Source organism: Danio aesculapii, chromosome 18 (genome assembly GCF_903798145.1).
Source record: "Danio aesculapii chromosome 18, fDanAes4.1, whole genome shotgun sequence".
Taxonomy (NCBI): domain Eukaryota; kingdom Metazoa; phylum Chordata; class Actinopteri; order Cypriniformes; family Danionidae; genus Danio; species Danio aesculapii.
The window spans coordinates 56,126,154-56,141,688 of NC_079452.1; the positions used below are offsets into that span (position 1 = coordinate 56,126,154).

General features: G+C 35.0%; 1 protein-coding gene across 1 annotated transcript in view; it reads left to right on the top strand.

Moving 5' to 3' along the window:
• The window catches only part of map3k10 (mitogen-activated protein kinase kinase kinase 10), a 61,640-nt gene that overhangs the window by 42,326 nt on the left and 3,779 nt on the right, over positions 1-15,535 (top strand). Inside the window, exons 2-9 of the mRNA XM_056478941.1 lie at positions 532-712; positions 2,640-2,788; positions 2,873-3,048; positions 5,225-5,471; positions 10,307-10,429; positions 10,960-11,095; positions 13,860-13,969; positions 14,138-14,376. Coding sequence (XP_056334916.1) covers positions 532-712; positions 2,640-2,788; positions 2,873-3,048; positions 5,225-5,471; positions 10,307-10,429; positions 10,960-11,095; positions 13,860-13,969; positions 14,138-14,376 — 1,361 coding nt within the window. The remainder of the gene's footprint in view (positions 1-531; positions 713-2,639; positions 2,789-2,872; positions 3,049-5,224; positions 5,472-10,306; positions 10,430-10,959; positions 11,096-13,859; positions 13,970-14,137; positions 14,377-15,535) is intronic.

Here is a 15,535-nt window from a genome sequence, read left to right on the forward strand (position 1 = left end):
ACTGTGCCCTCTCTCTCTCTCTCTCTCTCTCTCAAGAAAAAAAATAAATAAAAAAATAATAATTTTACTAATGCTTTGCTTCTTAGACTTTACACATCTGAAACTTGTCTATAGCACTTGTTCACTGCTGCTCTTATAGTTGTGTAAATTGCTTCCTTGTCCTCATTTGTAAGTCGCTTTGGATAAAAGCGTCTGCTAAATGACTAAATGTAAATGTAAATGTAGTCAATTTTGTGTTGTTTGTTCACTGTGTACACAAGTACTGCTGCTTCTCACACTGTGTCATTCTCATATGACTCAAACTTGCAGTATATTTGCACTTCAGTTTTATCTTAAGTGCAAATCGAGGATTGTTTGCCAGCTACTGCATGCCAAATTATCTGGTTTCACCTCTGATGAATTCATTGAGACTACTTATGCCGGGTTTAAACTACACATGATTTATTTTTATTTAATACATTTTATTTTTATTACATTTTATTTTGATTTATTAGAAATGCTTCATGTTTGCCTTTTCTTCATTTCCCTCAGTTCTGATTTTGGAGCCTGTGGAGAGAGATGACCTGAGTGGAAAGACTCTGAAGATCACAGACTTTGGTCTTGCTCGGGAATGGCATCGCACCACCAAGATGAGCGCAGCGGGCACCTATGCCTGGATGGCTCCAGAGGTCATCAAGCTGTCCCTGTTCTCCAAAAGCAGCGATGTGTGGAGGTATAGCTGCTGGGCAACTTTTCATATTTTTAAAAATTGGTCAGTTTGATAATGATTCTCAACAGCTGTGTTTTTTTTCTTCAATATTTTGTATATTTGTATTCCAGTTTTTTTAAGTGAGTGAAGAGAGGAAGTACAAAAATTAGCTGATTTATGCTGAATAATTTTTGAGAGTATAGTAACTAAAAACATGAAATAAAAAATAAAAACTTTTTAAACATTCATTTAAGGTTTACAGTGCAAATCCCATTAGAACCACTTGTTTGGTAAATAAAGTCAGTTTCTCGTATAATAACATTTGAACATTTAAACATTTGCATATTATTCAATAATATTTCTGAAATCAATATAAAATAATAAAAAATAAATAAATAAATAAATTAAAAAAAAAAAAATATATATATATATATACAGTTGAAGTCAGAATTATTAGCCCCCCTTTGAATTTTTTTTCTTTTTTAAATATTTCCCAAATGATGTTTAACAGAGCAAGGAAATTTTCACAGTATGTCTAATAATATTAATAGTTTTTAATTTTTTATGAATCATTTTAAGGTCAAAATTATTAGCCCCAAGCTAATTTTTTTCGATAGTCTACAGAACAAACCATCATTACACAATAACTTGCCTAATTACCCTAACCTGCCTAGTTAAACTAATTAACCTAGTTAAGCCTTTAAATGTCACTTTAAGCTGTATAGAAGTGTCTTGAAAAATATCTAGTCAAATATTATTTACTGTCATCATGGCAAAGAGAAAACAAATCAGTTATTAGAAATGAGTTATCAAAACTATTATGTTTAGAAATGTGTTGAAAAAAATCTTTTTTGTTAAACAAAAATTGGGCAAAAAAATAAACAAGGGGGCTAATAATTCTGACTTCAACTGTATATAAATAAATACATTTAAACACATTTACATAAGTAAATATATACATTGAATGATTGGCTCAAAAATCTGTAGATTTCTGCGCATGCAGATTTGGTGTGGGCCTATGTAATAATTTGAATAGACATTTTGTTATTATTATTTTTGAATAACTATTGCCTTTATTATGATAGGACAGTAACAGTGGACAGGAAACAAAGTTGGAGAGACAGAGGGTGGATGGGTTTAAGGTCTGGACTCGAACTCAGGATGCCCGAAGTGCAATGCGCAAATAGCCACTGACATATTGGGCTCTATATCTAGGCGCAAAGTCTAAAGTGCATGGCGCAAAAGCATTAAGGGCGTGTCCGAGTCCACTTTTGCTATTTTAAGGACGAAAAAATTCACTCCTAACAGGGTTGTGCTTATTCTCTTAATGAGTTATGGGTGTGTTTGACTTTATAAGTGCAAAAACTCTTCACGAGCGAGAAAACAGTTATACAGAGCATCTGCAGTGAGGATAAAGAATGAGCCTCCTCCATTCAGCCTCTGTACTTTATCTTTACTTTACTTTTTACTTTACTCCTTTACTTTCGTGGATAAGGAAAGGTAGAAACTCACTCCGCTGAAGACATCCATTCGCACACATAATTAATTTCTTTTGTTAAGTGCAAAGATTTGTTTCAAAACTATTTCTAAATTCAGTTCTAATTAAAGATATTTGTGTATTGCTGTACATCCTGTGTGTATTCAGGGATGTGTAAGAGTTAGGACCTGCATGGAGGCATAACTAACGTGCTCTGCGCTGAACTATAGACCAGTTTTAGTTGGTCAATGGCACAGTCTATTTCAGTTTCCCAAAATAGCAACGCGCCAACAATGCGCCTTAACACACCTCCTTTTTAGACCCATGAGTCCACAAAGAATAGCTAATGGATTTGCTATTTAAACAACATGGTGCAAAACGTGAAAATTAGGGTTGCGCTGTTCTGAAAATAGCAACAAATCACACCAAACACATCTTGCGCCTATTGCTAATTGTGGTGTTTATTGTGGTCAGTTTTGGAGTGTTACTGTGGGAGCTGCTGACTGGTGAAGTGCCATACCGTGAGATTGATGCTTTGGCTGTGGCCTATGGAGTTGCCATGAACAAGTTGACTCTTCCCATCCCCTCCACCTGCCCTGAAGCCTTTGCACAGCTGCTGGGAGGTAAGGACAGTCTTTGTTGAGTAATTTGCCTGCAAGACATCCACAGTTTTCATCATTTAATCACTTTTCTCCCTGTCTCTATAGAGTGTTGGTGTCCTAACCCACGTGGACGTCCTGCTTTTGGGAGTATCCTGAAGAGGCTGGAGGACATTGAGCAGTCAGCCATGTTCCAGATGCCCCTGGAGTCTTTCCATTCCCTGCAGGAGGACTGGAGGCTGGAAATCCAGCAAATGTTTGATGAACTACGAGCAAAGGAGAAGGTGAGGACCAAAAATAGATGCTTGTTTCATGTTTACATCTCAAAGGATAAAAGTGGTGGTACTAGGACTTCTAAAATATTTTTAGTCTCTATTGGATTTCCATGTATATAATAATATATACAACTATGGACAAAAAATATAAATGTTTTATTTTAGAAAGGTCTGATAACGTCAAAGATCTGATAACGTCTTTCAAATGTCAGATAAAAATATTCCCCTTAGGTTTTTTTTTTTTTTTTTCAGAAATGCAAATGATCAGAATAACAAATGTTTTATTGAATATCAGGATTATTTTACCAAATATCACATCTCTTTTCCTCATCAAATAAATTATGGCTTTAAAATGCAGTTAATTTGTATTGTGTTGTCTAAAAATGGGTACAAATATACATTAAAAATAGAACAATGGGGGAAAATGAACCATAAAGGCTGCATTTATTTGATCAAAATATAGCAAAACAGTAGTATTGTGAAATATTATCACAATATTATAGCAATATTTATTTTTATTTTTAAATAATACTTTTAAATAGTTAAATAAATATTTTTGATTGCTTTGACTGTTATCATAAAAGTGTATTGCAATATAATGATATGGATATTAAAAAAATAACATGATCCTTTGGATGTCATCGTAATTATGCTGGAATAATTTATTTTTATCACTCATGAAAACTTTTTTTCAGCATTAATATAATCAGGTTTTATTGTTTATATAATTGTTTATTTCAAAGTTTTTAATATATGGAACATACACTCACCAGCCGTTTTGTTAGGTACATAATATCTATCCAACTGCTCGTTAATGCAAATTTCTAATCAGCCAATCACATGGCAGCAACTCAATGCATTTAGGCATGTAGACATGTTCAAGACGATCTGCTGCAGTTCAAAACTGGGATTTTCACGCACAACCATCTCTAGGGTTTACAGAGAATGAAAAAGAGAAAATATACAGTGAGCAACAGTTCTGGGGGCGCAAAAGCTTTACTGATGCCAGAGGTCAGAGGATAATGATAGAATCGAGCTGATAGAAAGGCAACAATAACTCAAATAACAACTCGTTACAACCAAGGTATGCAGAAGAGCATCTCTGAATGTACAACACATCGGGTCAGAATTTGGCGTCAACAATATGAAAGCCTGGATCCATCCTGCCTTGTATCAATGGTTCAGGCTGCTGGTGGTGGTGTAATGGTGTGGGGGATATTTTCTTGGCACACTTTGGGCCCATTAGTATCAACTGAGCATCATGTCAACACCACAGCCTACCTGAGTATTGTTGCTGACCATATGCATCCCTGTATGACCACAGTGTACCCATCTTCTGATGGCACTTCCAGCAGCATAATGTGCGAATCATCTCAGATGTCTCTTGAACATGACAATGAGTTCACTGTACTCAAATGTATGGAGGCCGAGAGAGATTAACTTGGTGCAATTTAAGAAAGCACATGCTATTACAAAAAACACCAGCAAATAAAGAAACGATCTTCATCAATTTGACAGCACACGTGTTGCAAATTGGTCACAACACAAACAACTGAAGAAACGCAGAGCAAATTGGTCACAACACAAACAACTGAAGAAACGTGCTGCAAATTGGTCACAACACTTGCAAATATCCATGTAACACAAAAGAAATGTTTCAAGGGGACCCAAAAATATGACGGACCCTGCTGAGATATGGATGTGTTATTATGTTGTGTAATCAAGATATTAAAATAAATGAAAAACAACTCACCTTTCAAAGACCACCAATCACTTCACTGAGCAACAGTCACGGCATAATAACACATCCATATTTCATATTCCATCATAATAGTCTTAAAAACATCTTAAACAGTGTTAAATTTGACTTAGTGAAACCTGCAGAAAATATACTATATATTTTTTTATTTGTCATTATTGATGAGATGAAAAGGTTGTTTGTTTTTTAAGTAGGTTACATTGACAGGTAAATATATATAAAAAAGCAGACTACAGATTTTGGTTGGTTAAGAAACACATTTGTTTACACACAGGTATTGTGAACCAATATTAAAAAAAATCCACCAAACAGAGCCTAATAGGAAAATCAAATAATCGCTGCTTAATGAAATGACATTAGAACAATATAACAAGCAATAACTTTGGATTAGTGGATTAGTGGTCTAAATAACTTGCTGTCCATTAGGAGTTGCGATCCTGGGAGGAAGCGCTGGCCCGGGCAGCGGAGGAGCAGAGGGAGCAGGAAGAACATCTGAGGAGACGCGAGCAGGAGTTAGCAGAGCGAGAGATCGATATCGTGGAGAGAGAGCTCAACATCATCATCCATCAGATGTACCAAGAGAAACCGCACGTCAAAAAACGCAAAGGCAACTTCAAAAAGAGCCGACTGCTCAAGCTCGGCAGAGACAGCAACAGCATCAGTCTGCCATCTGGTGGGTGGAAAGGGAATCTGTTTATGTGCGCTCAATCAAAAATGACAATCCTGCCCGTAGCCAGCCTGGTGAAAGGGGTGGTTCTTTTTAGGATTTAAATACTGAATTTAGGTGACATTTTAAGCACTTTTTTTAGCTGAATTAGCTTGTCGGATGGTCATCATAACCACACTTTTTGATATACCAAAAATATTTCCTAAATATTTAGAAAAAAGAAATATGACAAATGTTTTTAAAATAAAAATGTATTGCATTACATATTATTAGGAAAAAAGTTTTAAATAAAAAATTGTCTATTGTCATTTATTAGGCAAATAAAAAGCTAGCCAGCACATTCAACTTTCATCAGTCAGACTTTGGCCATTTGAATAATAAAAAAACTGAAACATAATAATAATAATAATAATAATAATAATAATTTAGAGCTTCACAGTTTTTCTAGCCTCTCTTTTAAAGGGTTTCACACATTGGTCATATTTATTTTCAAGAATAAGGTCCAAGATTTATAGAATATAAATTACTTGTCAAATGTTTTCTCTTTTTGAAAACGATGCAGTAGCGAAAGATAGCTTTCACACACCAGGATTCAGCTTGGGCTTAAGGCCTTTTTCAATGGGTTATTTTCACTATTTATGATGGCATAGCAGTCGTAATAGGACAAATGAGCTTGTGTATGGAACAAATTCTGGACCTTTGTTAGTGAGGGGTGGGTCTTTCGAACCACCCGAAGAACCCCCCTGGCTACGGGCCTGACTCACCTTCATGTAATTACAAACATTTATGGGTTACTTTTCATTTTGTTAAACACGAAAGAAGATATTTTGAGAAAGGTTGGAAACTTGTAGACTTTGACATCCATTGTATAAAAAAAAACGCTATGAAAGTCAACGGCTATCGTTTTAAAACTTTTCTTAAAATATCTTTGTTTAACAGAGAAAAAATGTTGCTAGATTTAGCAGCTTTTCAAACTACCCTAGCAAGATTTTTTAAAAAGCACTTGGCAACAAAATTAGCCATTTTTTTAACATTAATTTGGCTACTTGTAGCAACTCAACTAATGATTCAAATCATGGAAAAGGGTATAAACGGAGGTCGGAGCCAGCTCTAAGTGGGTGGGACTTGAGCTCCAAGTGGGCTGTATAAAACAAGAGTTTTTATTTATTTAATGTCTTGTACATGACACCAATATTGTGCTTTATGAGTGTCTACACCTACCTCAACCCTAAGCCCAATCTGACAGTAACCTGTGGTGGTTTATTAACGTCTAAACCTACCCTAACCCTAAACCCAACCTCACAGTAACCTGATGGGTTTTATTAATGTCTACTCCACATACACCACCTAAACCCAGCCCAAAGGTGGCTTAAATCTTTCCACTTGGAGGTCACCTAACCCATTCGTGGTGTAAAACCTCCCACTTGGAGGTCTTTGGGCTGCAGCGATACCTACTTAAAATCATGACTTCAGACTTTACTCAGCAGACTTTATTTTTACTCTATCTAACTCAGTAAACTCTATTTAACTCACCAAATAAATGATGAAGTGAAAATAAATGTCTAAAAAGTGGTATAAATATACTTTACAAATAAATAATTGGTGGGTTAAAGTATTGAAAATTAATATTATTTGCTCACCATGGCTGCATTTATTTGATCAAAATATGGTAAAACAGTAATATTGTCAAATATTATTACAATTGCTTTGTCTGTTATCATAAAAGTGTATAATATTTAAAAATAACAGATCCTTTTGAAACAATTCTAATCCTGCTAAAGTATTTTTCTGCATTCTTTGATGAATATAAACAGTATTTATTGTTTATATAATTGTTTTTTAAATGTTCTCTATATACGGAACATAGACTGTAGTGTATAGTGAGGACACTGATCTGATTAGTGGATTATAGTTTTTAAAGCTTTTCAAAAATATCAAATAAATGAAAGAAACAGCTGGACACAGAAGCTTCAGGAGTAGCCAATAGTGTTTTTTTGCACATCTGAATAGGCTTGAATGCATTTCTAGGACCCTCTGCATTTTTCGGATCCTGTTGTTCCTGATCTGTCCAGTAGGGGTTTGGCCAAAATTAAGGGGTCCTAGAAATCCTGAAACTGCAGCGTCTCTGGTTGTGCAGGAACACCAGCAATATTTGTTGGCTGAGTGCAACAGCAGTAACACACATTGGACATTTTTGGTGAAATAATTAAGAGAGCAACAGAACAAATCTTTGATTCAACTGTTTATTTGTTGATACGTTGTTGTTAACATATATAATTGCTAATTGTTAATCATATAGGAATTATTCAATAACTGCCAATATAGTTCTATAATTGAACACGTTGCAAATAAGAGTTTTGCAGAGATGGCCAGTCAATTTGACGAAATTCATTCATTATTTTATAGATCACTTAAAGATGCAGTTTTGAGTTGCGATTACATAATGTCATCATGCAATGATGTCAGAGTGTCAACTTTTAATAACAAATTATTTCAGCTTTAGCAACTTCCTCTGAAAATTAGTTGGCAACAGTGATTCTACTACTACGACTAGTGGACAACATCAGAGACGTAGATATAAACTGTCTTTGAGTACTCATGTCTGCATCTCTGTCGTCTCTGGCCTACAATAATAAAAATATATAAAATAATGATTCGAGGAATATCTGTTCATTGTTGGTGTATCTTATTGTAGTGCGTCAAATGGTGGGACAACTTGCCATTCATATCAAATTACACCCAGCACACTGCCTCTTTGAACTTTTACCTTCTGATCGACGCTACAGAGCACTGCGCACCAAAACAGCCCGACACAGAAACAGTTTCTTCCCTCAGGCAATACATCTCATGAACACTTGATGATAATAATTGTGGAACCAACATCACTACTTGCTATACACTTTTATACACATATACACTCATTTAACAACACACTTTACATGCCAATTTGCACATAACAGCTGCACATATAACGTTTTATATAGTAATATACCTGTACATACACTTGTCAATCTGTATATTTGCATTCACTATTTGTTTCTATTTTTTAAAATATATTTATTATCTGTTTTTTTGTCCTGTCTCTGTAATTCTGTTGCACTGTAGAAGCTCTGTCACAAAAACAAATTCCTCATATGTGTGAACATACCTGGCAATAAAGCTCTTTCTGATTCTGAAATATCAAACGGCAATAAACCAACAGTCCATTCAGTTCCCTGTGGACAAAAGAAACAGCCAACATGCATTTTTTTATATTCAGGAACTTGTTTCACTCGAATAAATGTTACAATAGAGAAGAAAAGTCTATCACAATGTGCATTTCATGCCAACTTCAAAGGCATAATATGTACGCTTTTTCAAATATCCCAAAACCAGTTGAACAGTGTTATATATTTTACTGGTTTATTTACTTATGGGTCGTTTCCACTGAGTGGTACAGAATGGTATGGTATGGTGCAGTTCGGTAAGGGTCACCTTTATCAGGCTTGTGTCTCCACTGCCAAAATGCCAAATAGTACCCTTTTTTCGACGTGGTGTACAACAGAACACTGCAGTTGACGTCATTCTCGCTTGAAGTTCACATATCATATGAGAAGCACTTCTTACTAAACAAATGCTTTATATACATAAATACTTATGTATACATGTTAATTACTAACCTTTCTATGAACAGGATTACTGATTACTGATAACTGATTATAGTTACAGATCAATGTTAATGCAAAATAGCCTAATGTAACATCTGCGATTATATTAATTAAATTAAAAATAATAAAACATTTATGTATACACATAGAAAATTATTGTCTCTAAAATTTTACCAATCACAAATAAAAATATATACAGTTTGGCCTTATTTGGGTTCACAAATGATACAAAACATATACAGTCAGTACAAACCTCTCATTTTTATTCTTCACCAGCACATGTCATGTTATTGTCAATAATCAATAATCACGTGCACGTTATTATCATCAGCAAGTTTTTTAATTCAAATATAGATGCTGGGCGAGCGAGTGTGAGCTCTGTTGAGAAAGTGAAACCGCTAACTCTTTTAGATGGCCTCGTAAACAACAACAGGACACATGCAGATTCTGCTTTTCTTCTTGGCTTTGTGGCTGTTCATCAAGATGATGACAAGATTAGTTTGAGCTCGGGTCGACCATGGCTTGTTATTATATGTATGTATTATTATAGTGTAATGTCTAGGCTGTGTATTTAAAAATGGCACTTTCTTTGTTTTCATTCTCCTGGCTTGTGTATGCACTAGTGATGTTTCTCTGTAACACAAAGCGTTCAGCTGCGCAGCTAGATCCGCCTTTTTGGTGTCCTTTTGTTGTGCTAGGTACCCCATACTGTACCAAAAAGTGGTACAGTATGGTTCACTTTTTTTGTACGCTTTGAGAATGAAAATGGACATAAAAGTATACCGAACCGTACTGTACCACTCATTGGAAACAAGCCATTACATTAAACTAAAACTAAAATGTTTCAAAGAATGTTAAAATCCTGGAAATAAGCAATTTAAATGCCATGCTAATGACAAACAGTGCTGTTTCTTCCCACTTCTCTCTTATTTCCTTCTCTTGCTTGTCCTCACTTTAACCACTTTCAGCTTTACTCTGCTTACTGCTGACATGATAATACGTTTTGAATACTTTAGCTTATCCTTTAACCTGATTTCTGAGTCCTGTAGGATGCAATGAAAACCACACCTTCAATCAATCTATGCTCAGTCACATCATCATCAAGATACATCTTTGTTTGTTGTGAATATGCACCCTCTAGTGGCGAAAATGAAAAAGCGTGCCTTTAAGTCTAACAGCATCTGTTTGTTTTAGGTTTTGAGCATAAGATCACAGTGCAAGCGTCGCCCAGTGTGGACAAAAGGAAAGGTCAGGGTAGTGAAAGCACCACTCCTCCAGCCAGCCCAGGGGTCATTCCTCGCCTCAGAGCCATTCGCTGTAAGTCAAGGCAAAGCCCACTGCATTGTTTTGGTTTTATGTTAAATAAAATAAATAAGGAACATAGTGCATTGCTGGACTCAGTGCAGGGGTGTCCAAACTCTGTCCTGGAGGGCTGGTGTCCTGCTGACTTTAGCTCCAATTTGCTTCAACACACCTGCCTGTACAGTAAGTGTGTAGTATATCTAGTAAGAGCTTGATTATCTGGTTCAGGTGTATTTGATTAAGGTTGGAGCTAAACTCTCCAGGACATTGGCCCTCCAGGAGTTTGGACACCACTGGTTTAACGCATACAACTGCAATATCATGTGTCAAGTATCATTACCCAGACACTTTAAAGTGTGTACTGTGTCTATGAAATGCAGTGTTTTAGCTTAGATTAAGTTACTTTTTTTAATCCATGCTTAATGTAAAGTTATGTAACAATATGCAGCAGAAAACAAGATGCTAACTATAATTAAGCAAACATAATTTTGAATTGTTCCTGATTGTGTTCATATTGTTTACATTCTTGTATGACAAATTATTAGTGACACCCAGCGATGGGAGGAAGACGTGGGGCCGTACGGCAGTGTGTAAGAAAGAGGAGCTGGGGACCAAAAAGAAGGGCCGAACATGGGGTCCAAGCTCCACACATCAGCGTGAGAGAGTCGGTGGAGAGGACAGGTAGACCAAAAGATAATCAGTTTTAAAATATATAATTACATCATTTGTTTGTATCCCAGAAGTACACCTATAATGTTGATAAAAGTTTTTGTATGTTGCAAGTTTGTAATTTTGCAAGTTTTGCAAGGCTTTAAAGAACTAAAATCTCATGAAGTAATCTAAAATGACACAATCAAAGAAAAAGAAGAAATAAACAAAAAAATCTAAACTATTTATTTAACTATTGTTTGTTGTATCTGTCAACACAATAAGTATATATTTATATAAGTATTTTAAAAGTGTAGGGAGGTTGACTCGATTATATAATTCATGGTGGTTGATGGCCATGGGTGGAGCTAAACAAATGTTGTGGTGCACTTTCCTCACTGCAACTTGCTGATTGGTGGAATTGTCTACAGCATTATGGGTAATGTAGTTGTTTTTCACTTCATACACTGGTAAGCATTATTGGTTGAATAATAATGCTCAACGAACGCATATACAACTTAAAAACCACAGGTGTGTTATCACTTATTTCATAATATATAACAAAAATTAGTGCATATTTTTATAATGTTTAATCAATTTGTACTTCCAGAACCTGACTGTTGTGGTTTATGCTAAAATGCTTTTGAATTCTTTCAAAAGTTGCAAAAGTGCAAAACCAGACATTTATAGCTGTAGTCTGGAATACACCACACAAGGTTTGCAGATTTTTGCCCTTATTTACAGTTTAGAGGAAATAATGTTAAGCCTAGTTCCCACTACAGGATTTTAAACATCGGCAGATCAATGTGCTGTTAACACTACATGACTTGATTTTGTGTCTTTAAATCGCTGTGGTGGACACGACACTACTTAAATGATCCACAAGAGGGGGATCACACACTACATCAGGGGTGTCCAAACTCGGTCCTGGAGGGCCGGTGTCCTGCAGATTTTAGCTCCAACTTGCCTCAACACACCTGCACGGATGTTTCTAGAAAGCCTAGTAAGTGCTTGATTAGCTAGCCCAGGTGTGTCTGATTGGGGTTGGAACTAAACTTTGCAGGACACTGGCCCTCCAGGACCGAGCTTGGACATGCCTGCACTACATGATCTGATAACAACTCCCTCCCAACAGCTCTGTCAAGCACAGCCAATGAAATGTTGAGGGAGAAGCCGGCAGACAAAGCGGAACACTATTGTCTGCTTGTGTGCTGATAACATCACTTACAGTGAATGAAGGGAATGTTTAAAAACATTGTCAGTCAGCTGATGCATAAGCAGATCAATCACTCTTCTGCAAGGTTCAATTGGATAGATGTGGCTTTAACACTAGAACTACAGAGGCAGTCAGAGAGTTTTTAATTTTTGTAATTTAATAACTCTTTGAAATAAAACTGACATATAATACCATGACTTTTACTAAATATCTGTGTATTTCTTATTAACATTGAGTATTTCTAGCTTTAATTACCATTTCGGTCTAAATGAATGCATGCATGTTTCCTGCTTTTTGCCGTGACTTTAAATATGCATGAAATATTTTTTGCCTAGCAACTTCCTGCCAACATAAACAAAACTTTCTGATTGCAAAAACTTAAATTTACCTTCAAAACAGCATATTCGGTGCCTGCTTATGAAAGTGAAAATAAAAGCGTGGCCCAGATCTTTGGTGGTGTTATTAGATGGTGTTACTAGATATTTATAGGCTGTATTACCAAATATATATTTTTACAGTAATGGTGTCATAAAATGTGATGACAGACATTCAAAGATTTATTTTAATATCTCAATAGAAGCTTTGAATGTAAATATGACGTGACAATCTGACGTCTTATATGAGAACGGTCAGAATGAATGCTATGGTAATTCTAATTTTGAGCTGATTTTACAACACACTTTATTCATTTGTTGTGTAACAAGGCATGTGTTTACATCATTGTGAGTGGAAGGACTTAAAAGCCTGATTGTGTATGATCCTCACTTTTAGGTGGGCAATTCCATTTTTATATTTAATTTATCAATTTTTAAAGTCAGCAAGTGTGTGATGTCAAGGTGTTGTTTCATGTAGTATATACTAGTCATTAGTTTCAACAAATGATCATTTTTTTAAGATTCTTCAACATTCTGGAAATTAAAATGATTATTTAGCTTATCTCAGTTCCAATTAGGAATGCACCTATATTTCCGTGGTGAAAAATTTTAAGCCACACACCAGACATGACAAGTGTTGCGCTATGAAACCCATCCATTTCAATGGCATGTGTGCACGCTGTGGTCAAAAATTCAAAATAGCTCAATTTTGAAAAATTTTGCTCTGCAGGTGTTCTACTCATTATCACGTATATTTATCTATGCACTAACAGCTCATGCTGTGTCACTGTTTATCACTGGAAATTTCCATGTAGTATACTTGTTCCTGCTGCTTTAATGCTACTGTGCTGTCATGGTAACAGTAAAATTATGAAATTACAATGCATGTTTGCTTTTTTTTGGATCAAGAATTTTTAGTTTTGGTGTTGGCCATTTTTCATTTTCTTTATTTGTTCAAATCAATCAATCAATCAATCAATCAATCAATCAATCAATCAATCAATCAATCAATCAATCAATCAATCAATCAATCAATCAATCAGTTTATCAATCAATCAATCAACCATACAATCAAAGAATGTCAATAATTTAATCAGCCAAACAGTCAGTCAGTGAGTCTATCGACCAGTTAATCAATAAATCAATAATTTTTGCTAATGATACTAATTATATAATGAATGATAATACTATTTTTTCCTTTTTACAGGCTAAAGTCTCTAGGGGAGGGCAAAGTGTGGTCCTCCAGTGCTCCAAATCTGGGGAAGTCCCCAAAACATGCTCCTATGACAGCTGGATTCTCAAGCCTAAATGAAATGGGTGAGTCTGAATCATGGTCAACATACAGACACAGTGAACCTGCCTCTGATCACCCACCAGACAACAACAAACACAAATTAGCTGAATTAGTTTGTCTTAGTCATTATTATTAAAACAAATTATTTAAAATGTGTTAAATTGACTGACGTCCTCATTTGTGGTGTGTAGAGGAGCACTGTGAGTTTGATGACAGTTCTCCAGGCCGCCTGGCTCCTGATCTGGGCAGTAACGGAGCAATGGAGGATGTGGGCTCGGGATCAGCAGGTTTAGGGTCAGGAATAGGCTCTCAGGATTCAGTTCGCCGCTGCAACCAGAGGAAGAAGAGTGACCTGCTGTTACTAGGCTGTGCCTCTCTACTGGCCGCTGTGGGCCTTGGTTCTGACATCCTCCAGTTGGGACGACAACAGGTACATGCTGTGAAAAAAAGAGAAAGTTACTAATGGAGGAAAAGAGTCTTGAGGATTGATTATAACTGCTCATAAACTGTTTGTTGTTGTTTTATAGTTTGAATCAATTTTATTATAATTTTAATTATCATAAATGCAACTAATATATTGATTAATACTGTTAACATCTAATATTAATATTTATTGTTATTATTTAAAGTAATTCATTTTTTTAAATAATCAGTGATCATTTCACAAAAATAGAATAGTTATATGTCTTTTGTTGCATTGGTATATTTGTGGGAAAGGCCAAAAATACATTGTATGGGTCAACATTATTGATTTTTATTCAGTAGTGCCAAATATCATTTGAATATTATGCAAATATTATGTTTCATGAAGATAAGGGGGGGGGGGGGGGGGGGAGGGGGAAGGAAAAAACAACATCAAGGATGTCTAAACTTAATTTTTAATTAGTAATGTGCATTACTAAGAACTTAATTTGCACAACTTTAAACATGATTTTCTCAGTATTACAATTTTTTGAACCCTCAGATTCCAGCTACTTTAAAATACAGGTAGTTATATCTGCCAAACAATAGCATATCACCAAAAAAACATACAAAAAACAATATATATATATACTACCAGTCAAAACTTTGGGGTCGTTTTTTTTCCATGTTTTAATTTTTTTAATAAAATGATTCTGTTCATTAAGACGACAATTATTAAATGTAAAATAAATTGTTGAATTATTAAATACTTATCTATTAAATATTTATTTTTTATTACTATTTTACTTTTATTACTATTACCATTAATAATAATAATAATAACAATAATAATTAATATTTGAGTGATTTTTGAAGGTTCATGTGACTGAAGACTGGAGTAATGAAGCTGAAAATTCATAATTAAAATCCCTGGAATAAATTATTAAATTAAATTATAAACTACTTTTGGCGGTTTATTTCATTGTGGCGACCCCAGATTACTAAGCCAAAAAGAAAATGAATGAATGAATGAATGAATAAATGAATGAATGAATGAAGCTACTTTTGAACAGTTATTTTATAGTGCAATAACATTTCACAATTATAGAATTTGTACTGTATTTTTGATGAAATAAGTGCAGCTTTGGTGAGCAGGAGAAGCTTATTTTAAAATATTAAACATAAAA